The sequence below is a fragment of the Octopus sinensis genome, linkage group LG8 (genome assembly GCF_006345805.1).
Source record: "Octopus sinensis linkage group LG8, ASM634580v1, whole genome shotgun sequence".
NCBI lineage: Eukaryota > Metazoa > Mollusca > Cephalopoda > Octopoda > Octopodidae > Octopus > Octopus sinensis.
The window spans coordinates 77,288,225-77,300,724 of NC_043004.1; the positions used below are offsets into that span (position 1 = coordinate 77,288,225).

Sequence of the window (12,500 nt, forward strand, 5' to 3'; positions counted from 1 at the left end):
AGTTATTGGCGATGGCTTGTCGAAACATGAGGGGGAGGTAGTTCTAATCTGCTTCCCAAAAGGGGATTACAAACCATATATGCTTATTTCTATCTATGTGATGGGTCGGGACGCCAGCTCTCGCATTCGGGTGGGTGATTCTCGGATGAATAACGGGTTTTTGGGTTAGTGTGAGATCCCCCGGACCGATAATTATCCTTGTTCGCTAAATTAAATGCGGGAGTGACTGCCCCAGCACCCGCCGCGCTCCCGTCACTACTTAAATTGTTTGTGTTATTATAGACGGCCCTATCCTGATGACCGAATGATGGCATCGGAAGGGCCGGATCAATATAAATTACCTTCTGCCTATAACCGGCCTTGGATAGTGCGGCGTTATAAAATTCCGCTTTCTGCATAAAAATATCGGCACTAGCGGACAAACCAGACAATATATATATACACTTTACATTCGTATTTGTTTTTAAGTTGTTATGATAAAAACAAATAAAAACAACCTTACATTATCCGTTTGTAGAGTACAAATTTAATACTGACAGTCACTTCGAAGTTTCGGCCAACTCAGCAGTCCTACGATGGCTAAGCTGTCACGGTCAATAATATACTTGTTTAGGAATTTTAATATATATATATATTTTCGTATATTTTCATTTGACTTGCTTATTTTTACGCTTTGGGTTTTTGCTGAATTTTTTCTTGAGAACACATTCTCCACGGAAAATGGCGATTTCGACATCTATTTCTAGCATACAGGCTGTCCTTTTTTAGTGGTCAATCCTCTAAATTTTGTATGTAAAAGATTTTTAATCTTCGGATTTTTTAAATATACTGGTGTTAATTGATTAATATCAATTTAATTATACCTTTATTATATTTTTATATATATATATATATATATATATATATATATATATATATAATATATATATATATATATATATATATATAATATATATATATATATATATATATAATATATATCCCCTGCTTTCACTTCACTACTGAGCGCGGCTCTGTGCCTTGGGTGAAGGCGCATGGCTCAGTGGTTAGAGCGTCGAGCTTACGATCGTGAGGTTGTGAGCTCGAATCCCGGACCGGGCTGCGTGTTGTGTTCTCGAGCAAGGCACTTTATTTCACGTTGCTCCAGTTCACTCAGCTGTAGAAATGAGTTGCGACGTCACTGGTGCCAAGCTGTATCGGCCTTTGTCTTTCCCTTGGATAACACTGGTGGCGTGGAGAGGGGAGGCTGGTATGCATGGGCGACTGCTGGCCTTCCATAAACAACCTTGCCCGGACTTGTGTCTAGGAGGGTAACTTTCTAGGTGCAATCCCATGGTCATTCATGACCGAAGGGGGTCTTTACCTATATATATATATACGTGTGTGTGTGTGTACATACATATACACATATATATATATAAATATATATATATATGCGAGCATGTATGTAAGTATGTATATGAATACACCTGCACGCGCGCGCGCGTGTGTGTGTGTGTGCGTGTGTGAACTCTATGATGTTATTTGAAGACCAAAAGTTGTGATGTTTAATGATATCTGTCAAGGGAAGTAAGTCAAGAGTGAAGAAATTCGGTTATTTCCCTTCCTTCATAATCGCTTCATTTATCAGATGTTTATATGTACCTAGTTGTAAAAATAGTACGTTGGTACGTTTTTTATCAAAACTTTTTCTTCTGTTTTCTAACTTTGTTAAATATGTTACTAAGTAGATTTTTTAGGGAGGTTTGGTTGTATGAAATAGAATGCGTAGTTTATGCAGTGGTGCACACCAAGCTGATATTTATAAAGAATGTTGGATTCTATTTAGGGCTGAAAATGTCAGTGAAAGACCTTCTGAGTCCTTCTGCGGTTCTCGCTATTGTTGTCATCAGATGATTATTAATGTGCTTGGCGGCATATACGAAATAACATCAGATTCTTCAATTTATGAGATAAAGTAATTGATTGATCGTTATCAAAATTCAGAGTTGCATCGATACATCAAAATCGAAAGCGGTATGGGCAAAATTAAGCGGAGCTAATTTTGCGATTGAGAAGGACCAGATCGTTGTTGTTGTTGTTGTTGTTGTTGTTGTTGTTGTTGTTGGTGGTGGTGGTGGTGGTGGTGGTGGTGGTGGTGGTGGTGGTGGTGTTGTTGTTGTTGTTGTTGTATTTGTTGTTGTTGCTGCTGCTGCTGCTGCTGCTGTTGTTGTTGTTGCAGTTGTTATTGTTGTTATTATTATCATTATTATTATTATTATTATTATTATTATTATTATTATTATTATTATTATTATTTTTATCATTATCAGTCAGTAGTTTTATTTTTATCCCCTGCTTTCACTTCACTACTGAGCGCGGCTCTGTGCCTTGGGTATGTGCTGTGGTTTGTCGTGATGATCTTATTGTTATTGTATTGAAAGTATATTTTCTTTTTCTTTTTTTTTTTTCATAGGATGCGTACGGTGCCTAGTGGTGCTATTTCTGTATGTTATATATACTTGTTAGCCCCGGTGTTTTTGCTATGTATTTGTCTGAATATTTTTTTATCATACCTAATGATGGGAATTGTTTATGTTTTTAGACTCCACATTCGAGTTACCTCTATTTCCAGGTCCTTCTATTTTGAAACTTTCTCCGTTTCTTTTAGAGAAGCATTTTCATCTTTTGGTATTGATACATCGATTAGAAGGCATTTTTTGTTTTTGTTTTTGTGATCTCTGACAACTATATCCAGCCTATTGGCCTCAATTACTTTTTGTGTATTGGTATATCCCATAGTACGGATGCTTTCTCGTTTTCTATGACCTTTTCTGGGTGGCGAGCTGGCTATATCGTTCGCAAGAGAACAGAAGCCTATGAAAATGAAAGACGAGTTGGCCAAGTGGAAAAGCGCACGGCAATGAAGGCTAGAACTAACACAACAGAGCGTTTCATCGTGTGTCCAGTATGCGACCATTGTACATCCGACTTTGGCCTCAGATCCCCCATGAGGGTACGCAAATGAACAAAATGCTAGGGTGGATTCTATCGGCCACGGTAGTCGCCCCACTTATTATTATTATTCACTTGAAACGGAAAGTGAGGGACAGCAATTTTGTTAAAAGGGGAGAATATCGCATGAATAGCCCGAGTGAAGACAAAGTAGACAAAGTGCCTGTAGACAGAGTGGAGAGGATGCATATCCTGGGGGTCAGGACTATCATGGATGTGTGGGAATTCCAAGAGCAGTCCAAGGAGGTCTCCCACTTTTGGAGAATTTTGTTGATGTAATCTATTGTTTTTCATTGTTTACACGAATTATATCTATCCCCACATTCTATTTGTCCTGTGCTGTCCACAATGTTTTGTTTTTCTGTAAACCCTTTGTGATTAATAAAAAAAACTATTATTGTAATTAATATTGTTATTTAGGCGGCGAGCTGGCAGAATCGTTAGCAAGCCGGGTGAAATACTCAGCCGAGGTCGACTTTGCCTTCCATCCTTTCGGGATGGATTAAATATATACCAGTTACACACTGAGGTCGATGTAATCGACTTAATCATTCCCCCCAAATTTTAGGCCTTGTGCTTCCAGTAGAAAGGATTCTTATTATTGTTATTTTCATCATCATCTTTCAATTCCGTTTCCATTTCTTGCCGAGTGTCTTCCTGACACCTAGGGCAGAGAAACGTATTGTATACATTAGTAGGACATTAAAATGAACACCGAATTGTTCATTTACGAAGACATGTAATAGAGAAAAGGGAGAAGACAGAGAGAAAAAGGAAAAAATTAAAAAATAAGAAAGTAAACAAATAAAATAAAGTGGGGGATAAGGGAAAGAAAATTCAGAGGCGTTGCTCTTCTCAATACGTGTGACGTACTAGTTAAGACAATCTTTTGCATTTCCTGTATGGATGGTAAGCCAGGGATCATTCTTAAATAATTCAGTACTTTTTTTTATCATTCCAAGTGTTCCTACAATTATTATTATACTAGAGGATATCTAAGAAAACATAAGAAAATTATAAGTTTGTTTTAAAATTTGGGATTGCATAGACAGCATTTTACGTAGGATATGAGCAGTTCCCATTAGAACTATCTATTGAATTTCTTCCATTTTGGGATTTCCTGGTATCTCAGCTAGGTAGCAATCAGCCCTTTCGCTAGCATTTCTAAGGCACCTATGACAACAGGAATTATTATAGTCTTAAGGTTTTACATTTTGCCAATTTCTGTTTCAAGAGCTTTATACTTGCTTAGTCTTTGATAGGTCTTGACAGATACATTTATGTCGATTGGGACAGTCATATTGATTAGGAGGCATGATTTTTTGTTTGAAATCCTTCAATATAATGTCTGACCTATTTGCATCTATCTTTCTGTCAGTTTGAACAGCAAAGTTCTAAAGGAGTTAGATGTGATATTTTCAAACACTGGCGGTGGTTTGTGTTCCCACCAGTTTTTATCATGGGACACGTCCAAATCTTTGCAAATTACCCAGTGAATATACTGTGCTGCTCTATCATGCATACTGAGATACTTTGTAGGCGCTAGAAGATACATGGAGACAACATGATTGATGGTTTCATTTTGTTGGGCTACTGCCGTTCTTTAATATGGTGGTCTGGTATCTCCTTATAGGTAGGCATTGATCTTGGGCTTCTATGACAAACCCTTGTTTCTGATTCTAAGCAGGAAGACACTACCCATTGATGAGTAAGGGCTTTGTCAACATCGGCATTATTAGATTTCTTTGGGTATTTGCCTTTGAGATGTCTTTCTTGCTATTTATCGGTAAGAATATCTAAAACAGCAGTTTTAGTAAGGGTTTTCATACGCTTAGCCTTTTTTTGTACTTGTTTCCATTCCGCCTAATTCTGAGACTTATTCTATTTGGAATTCACTTAGATATTTCTATGCCTGTTTTGTTACTGAGTATAACATTTACTTGTTTTCATGCTTTATGACAATTTTTAACATCCAGTCATCAGAGTTTTTCAGGTATGCATCTAGTGGGTTACTTACATGTAGATCATATGCTCTCTATGCACTTCTTCGATAAACATGTATAATTCTTTAGGTGTAAAATTATACCATACGCATTCCATTTGATTGTCCTTGTTTGTGGCGACGATATATAAATATTGCATTAAAGAAAGTATATATTAACAAAAACAACAGATAATGAATTTTTTTAATATTTTATTATTACTAGTTGAAAAATATACATCGTCTTTAGAAGACCCAACATAATGACAAGAATTGCCTGCCATCATAAACATTTTGCACGAAGATAACTAAAGGCATGGGAAATGAAAGGCATATGATTAACGTCATCAATCGGCTAGAGTACATAGAATATTCGAGCTGAGTGAAAAACAGAATAGAGGCACATCAGAATATGATGAGGAAAATAACTCTTTTGATCAAACGAATAGCATAAAGCTGGATTGTAGTGAAAGAATTTTAGCAGCTCACTGGATTAGGCGTTGTGTCAATTAAAATTGCTTGCATGACTCTTCAACCATTTAAACGCAAAGACACATACATTCATACATACATACATACATACATACATACATACATACATACATACATACATACATAAGTTTAGCAAATTCGCTGAGAACTGCATCAACACGAATGGCTCCAATTGGTCGTAAAAATAATACATCACATCATATTTTAAAACATACATTAGAATATGTATAGAGCTAGCTAAAGACAAATAAAATTCAGAAATGGCCTCACTAAGCTCTTGAAATGTGATTGACGGTGTATGTATTATTCCACTGATGCTCATACAAATACATCTCCCTTACACCCAAAGAAGTGCATCTTCCGTGATTTGCTGTTTTAAAAATGATGAAAATCCCCAGAAAACAGCAAGGCGACATCCCACGCTACTTGGAATATACCTACCTGTCTGCCTGCCTACCTACCTACCTACCTACCTACCTACCTACCTACCTACCTACCAACCTACCTACCTACCTACCTACCTACCTACCCACCTGCCTACCTACCTACCAACCAACTTACCTATATACATACATATATACATGCTTTCATGCATGTATACATACATACAAACATAAACTTACATACATACATACATGCATACATACATACATACATACGTACATACATGCATGCATGCATACATACATACATACATACATACATACATACATACATACATGCATGCATGCATACATACATACATACATACATACATACATACATACATACATACATGCATACATACATGCATACATTCTCTACTTATAGCACGTACTACATCAGGTACGCTTTTCACTATGCAAAACTATTCGTCGACATTGTTTCACAGGGAAATGTACGTAAAATATTTTTATTTAGAATGATATACAAAGGAAACATATTTATTCGATAAATACCATTGATTAGGATCAGTAAACCAATGACAGGTATTGAGCAGCTATGTAAAGAAGAATGTATTCTTCTGGCATCTCAGTCAATCAATGCAACAATGAAGATCTGTATAACATTGTAAAGTTCTTCTAATATTGTGGAGATTGTTTGAAACTAGACTATCTATGATCAAATATATCTATGTTTGAAGGTATTCCAGTCTTAACATCCTGACTTTCTGTATATTTTGCACTACATTAATAAATGTATCCTTCTTCATCTAGGACGGTAGGGTGTCTACTTTGGGATGACTTTGCTGCTGTTTCTGGCAAGTCGATCGATTACGCAGATGATCATTCGCTATATTCTTATCCACTGATGAATTAGGCATTTTTATTACAAAATTGATTCTTGCAAGCAATACTGAATTCGCTTTAAACTTATTAACATACTTTATAAAAGTTAAATATTGTAAATACTAACATGCATAGATACATACAGTGAAGATAGCTAAGTCGGACGGTACTCCCTGGTAATATGCATAAAAATACTACAGGATCACCAGGCATCGTAAAACTGAATACAGGACGCAATTGTTTTTTCATTGATGTGTGTATAAGACGACTGATTGCTACAGACTCATAGAAATATATCTACCATTCATAAAAATACCTTTCGAAATTTGCTGTTTTTTAAAAAGTGGTGAAACACCTCAGTAAATAGTACGGTTGACATCCTCCTTATCCTGCGCTGCATTCATACATGCATGCATGCATACATACATACATGCACGCACGCACATACATACATACATACATACATACATACATACATACATACATACATACATACATACATACATACATACATACATACATACATACATACATACATACATACATGGCGTGTTTATTCCACCGCGCTAATTAACAAATGTTTAAAGAGTCTCAGAATTTTCGAGAACATAGCATACGTTGGTGCAGTGAGTAAAGCTTGTATGACAAACACTTCAGCAGACTTCAAAAAATATGGACGTAAGAGTTGTCCGCTTCCAATCAGAATTCTATCCATGACGTGTCTGCAGTTCCAGTGGTAGTACCAGTACTTCAGACACTGGAAGCGATCCAAAAATTCGACATGAAGACTAGAAATATATTAACCCCCATTGGAAAGCTTTATAAACGAAGGGATGGAAGCAAGGTACGAGATTTGTCAAAATGGCTTTTGAGTACCATCTGTAGGGAACTAATACGGATATTGTTCTATATTTTAATAGATGAAGAATTATGTACATTATTTTACATTTGACGATATTTGCCTCATCTTGTCTTTTGTTGTTAACACAACGTTTCGGCTGATATACCCTACAGCCTTCATCAGATGTCTTGGGCATATGGCATAGTGGTTAAGAGCGCGGGCTACTAACCCCAAGATTCCGAGTTCGATTCCAGGCAGTGACAAGAAGAAGAAGAAGAAGAAGAAGAAGAAGAAGAAGAAGATCGAAAAATACCTTAGGAATGAGAACCCTGGTTCGAAATTTCCCCAAGACACCTGATGAAGGCTGGAGAGTATATCAGCTGAAATATCAGCCGAAACGTTGTGTTAACAACAAACAAGATGAGGACAAATATCCGTCAAATGTAAATAATGTAATACGGAAATTGTTGATCATATATCCAGTCTATTTTTATTTATACTTGCTATCATAAATACTCAGTGATATGCATATCTGACAAAAAATAGTTTTTCAAGAAAAAACAAAGCGATCGTCCTCTAAATCCAATCTACTTGTGGTACGGGGAAGTTTTGTAAAACATTCCAGAGATTCCCAATTCAATGAGCTGCAATTAACATATATTCACAATCACATGTGCGTAAATAACAAGCACACATATATGGTTATACATGGAGAATAATCAGTCTCACTGGGGTGAGACTTGTACAGCAGTAGATGAATGCAAGTATGTTCATGTATACACCTACATAGATATACATATTAATTTTAAATATTCACAGACCCTTTGAACAGTCAGACACAAAAATCCTTCTCGGTTGAATTCTGCGATGAATTTAAATAAACCTCTAAAAAAACATGCATTCATTTATATTAGCATACACGTAAAAATAAATAAATGGAATTATACGTAAATACATTTAAATATATTTAAGTGCGCGCTTATACACATGCACATAGGTAGGCACACACACATACACACACACATACACACACACATACACACACACATACACACACACACACACACACACACACACACACACAAGCAAGCAAACAAGCACACGGAACCATTCATGTTTACATATAGAGATGTCCAAATTGTATTAATAAAAAAAATAGCATCCTGAGAATTTCGATTAAGATTTTGATGTAATCTTAAGACTTCTAGACAGATATCAATTATCTTTTTTAAAGAATGTTTCTTTCCAATAAGTTATTTGTCGCCGTGGATTGAGTCGAGCCATTTTCTTCAAACACACATACAAACATACCTGCACACACACAGATAGACACAGGGCCTCTCGCTTACACACATACAAGCACATACACACGTACTTACACACTCACATGTATATACATACACATATGTATAATATTTGAATATATATGTGCTTGTATGTATATGTGTACAAGTACACTATATATGAAATTATACACACACACACACCCAACGCACACATTAGCCGAAACGGAGATAAAACTACATCAATTATATCTCAATGCATATACATAAACATAAGGAGTTCAAAAAAAAAGGTTACAGAAAGATATTTCCTGTTTTTCTGTTAACGGTGAATTTCTCACACTTGGAGAAAGCTAAAAAACGTGAGATTGTCAGGTTTAGTTGACCCAATCGGCATCAACACTTGCCGCTTGATGCCTGTTTTATGAACCTGGTCTGAGGAAAGACAAATTTTGACCTGACTGAATTAAATTATATGGGAATCTTCAAAAGCAATATATAATATGTAAATCATTGACGATTATCTTCATTGAACAATGAGATATTAATATTGTTAAGTCCCTCGATGATGACTAATTTTAGGTAAAAAAAAAAAGAGAGAGAGAGAGAGAGAGAAAATATATCAGAAGCTTGAATGTATAAGATCATTTTTAAATAAAGATAATTTAATCGTATTGGACGTAGCAACTGGCTGAGGGAATTGTGTTTAAAGTACCCTGGTAAATATCATGAATGGAGCTGTTGTTCATTTCACAAATGTTTCATTAGCTTGTAATACGGAGTGTACAGGGAGAAACGGACTCTGCCAGTTTGAGTGGCTTTAAATACATTACAATACACGGAGACAAACCAATGTGTTAATAAAATCCAGAGAGCTCAGCCGATCTGTTGTTATCAAAAATATTTTAAAACAATTTTTAATGAGTCTGAAAATTCCCATATCCGTAGTCTGACAAAAAAAGAAAATATGTCTCTTAAACGAAAAGAGATAAAATTTAAGCCAATACAGTTTATCTCAAAAATTTGTTTGAGTTAATTGCTTTTTTGTCCATTAGTTCAAATAACACGCACTGCTGTAATCTCGGACACTGTCTTTTCAATGCATTTTTGCCATCCATCGTTTTCATTTTTTTTTTTTCTTGTTAATAATTATTTTATGGTGAAGACAAAACTACTATTGAGAGGCAGGTATATTTGTGCAAATAAATAGATTCAAGGGAAACAGAAAAATAAATGTAAGTTATTCAGACAAAATATGGTCGAAAGAAATGTGGTGGGAAGTAAGAAGTTTAACATAAATATATGTTCTTGACAGTAATTCAACGGAAATGCTGACAATTGTCTGACAAACTTATAAGAATCAAAAATAAGTTTGTTGTTTCAGATTAACAAGTGTGGCGTTTTATCAAAATGGAAGCCAATTGTATTTACGAAGGATAAAAATAACACTGTTTTGATGAATGTTCTGATTTTACTTGTTCAGAAACCAAACAAAACAGCAATTTTACTTTAAAAAAAAGTTTCAAGAAGGCACAGCATAAAACCAAAAGTCGTTTCTACTCTTTAGATAATGTCTCGAATATTGCACTTTGAAAGATGTTCATTGTTTGAATCAAAGCAATTATCAGATCCTTTTTTCTGCTTTTCGTCATATCCATCGACATGGTTAGTTAGATCTGCAGTCATTTGTAGGCTGAATCATATTTGTACGTATATTTATTCCATCCAATAAGAAGCAACGTTATAAAAGCGTCCGCTTCGATCAGAAATCTTTTACGTTTAATCAAAACCAAATGTGTTATAAATCGCCCAAACTCTGGTTACTAACCACAGAAAGACAGATCATTGCAACAAAACATCAAAAAAGAAAAAGAACACTCAACATAGACATTTTCGACAGATTTGCATTCGCTGCTGTTATCAACAGCATTGCCAGCGATAAGTCTCTTGATATTTTTAAAGAAAAGAAGTTGCTAAATAATTTGAAGACTTCTTTCAAACTTAAAATTGTTCTCTTTGTGTAAAATACGTATTTTATTCTTGTTTCATTTATTTTTTAAAAGAAAAATATTGTCCACAAAAAGAAAAAATAGCAAATATTTCATTGCCGGCTGTAAATTCAGAGGAAATTGTCGCTTACTCCAAAATAAGTTCATGTTGCTGTGATCGGAAGGAACAAGATATATGGCGGATGATGATAGAATCTCAGCAGCTCAACCAGTGATTTCAAATATACCTCGGTTACCGTTTATGATATTTAAATTGTGCTCCAGAACTGGTGGGTCACTCTGAAAATCGGGGATATCTTCTAATAAGACATAGGGGCTTGGCTGAGGTTGAGCACAACCATTGTACCCACGCCTGATACCAACATCATTGACCATGTACGTGCTGTTTGAGTTGTTGTTAGTATTATTGTTGGTGTTATAACGAAGATAAGTGTTGTTTGATGTCAAACCGGGTGTCATACTTCCAGTAGGCAACGAGGCTTCCCTATGTTCTGCATTCAACGGACTCAGATTACGCGGTGTAGTGTAATTAGTGTACTGTTGATGGGTGGGCGGTGGTAGTGAAGTGATCATGCCGTTAGATGGGGCGTGAGGAGAAGAAGACAATCGATTGGATGGAATCTGGCCTACCATTGTGATTGGCCCGATATTCATGTTTGGTTGTGGCTGTTGTGACTGTTGTGGTGGTGGCGGAGGAGGAGGCGGAAGTGGTTGTTGTTGTTGTGGTTGCGACTGTAATTGGTGATGTTGATGCTGTTGGTGGTGATGGGGGTGTGGGTGAGGATGGTGGGGGTGAGGAAGTGGTGGAATGTGTTGCTGCTGTTCCTGCGGTTGCATACTTTGCTGACTCTGCTGCTGTTGATGGTGATGAGGAGGAGGAGGAGGAGGATGATGATGATGATGCAGAGTCGTTGCATAGGAAGACGGAGGATATGGAATTTGAGTAACAGCGCTACCAAAGTCTATCTGACTACTAAAATCATATTGATATGTTTTAGGTAGGGTAGAATCGGGGTGCAATGTTCGAGGATTAAGCTGAAGACATCCAGCAACGAGATTCATTGTGTTTTGAGAAAGACCTTTTGACAAAGCTTTCGCAAAACTGACACCATCTGGTTTAGTACCATTTTTTAAAATTTCTCCCAAGGCACTGATATAATTGCGTGCCAGTCGTAACGTTTCAATTTTCGATAGCTTCTGTGTCTTGGACGTGCATGGCACGTGCAATCGCAAAGTGTCCAATGCATCGTTCAAACCATGCATGCGGTTGCGTTCTCGTGCATTTGCTTTAACTCGTCGCAAGCGTAATTTTTGCACTCGCGCTTTTGTCATCCGTTTCTTCTTTGGACCACGTTTCTTTGGAAGACGTGGTTCGTTCTTGTCTTTGGAAGACGGTTTCTCTTCCTTCTTCCTGCGGTAAGGATAGTTTTTCGCGCTTTTCTTCATCTTTGTATCACTCATTTCTTGTTCGTCTTCATTACCAGTCATGCCTTCCAGGCAATCTTCTGGTTCGCTGCCATAATCATCCAAGTCATCTTCTGAACATGTGTCATCTAGCAAAGAACCATCACCCAACAACTCGCTACTGCTGTCACCAAAACACATTTCGTCTTCTGTTTCCAAACTTTTGAT

General features: G+C 36.5%; 1 protein-coding gene across 1 annotated transcript in view; it reads right to left on the minus strand.

Annotated features, from left to right (window-relative positions):
- Positions 1 to 9,745: 9,745 nt before the first annotated feature.
- The window catches only part of LOC115214857 (bromodomain-containing protein 4-like), a 47,064-nt gene continuing 44,309 nt past the window's right edge, over positions 9,746 to 12,500 (minus strand). The window contains exon 2 of the mRNA XM_036505489.1: positions 9,746 to 12,500. This exon is cut by the window's right edge and continues 15 nt beyond it. Within this exon, the coding sequence (XP_036361382.1) occupies positions 11,073 to 12,500 (1,428 nt within the window). The 3' untranslated portion in view covers positions 9,746 to 11,072.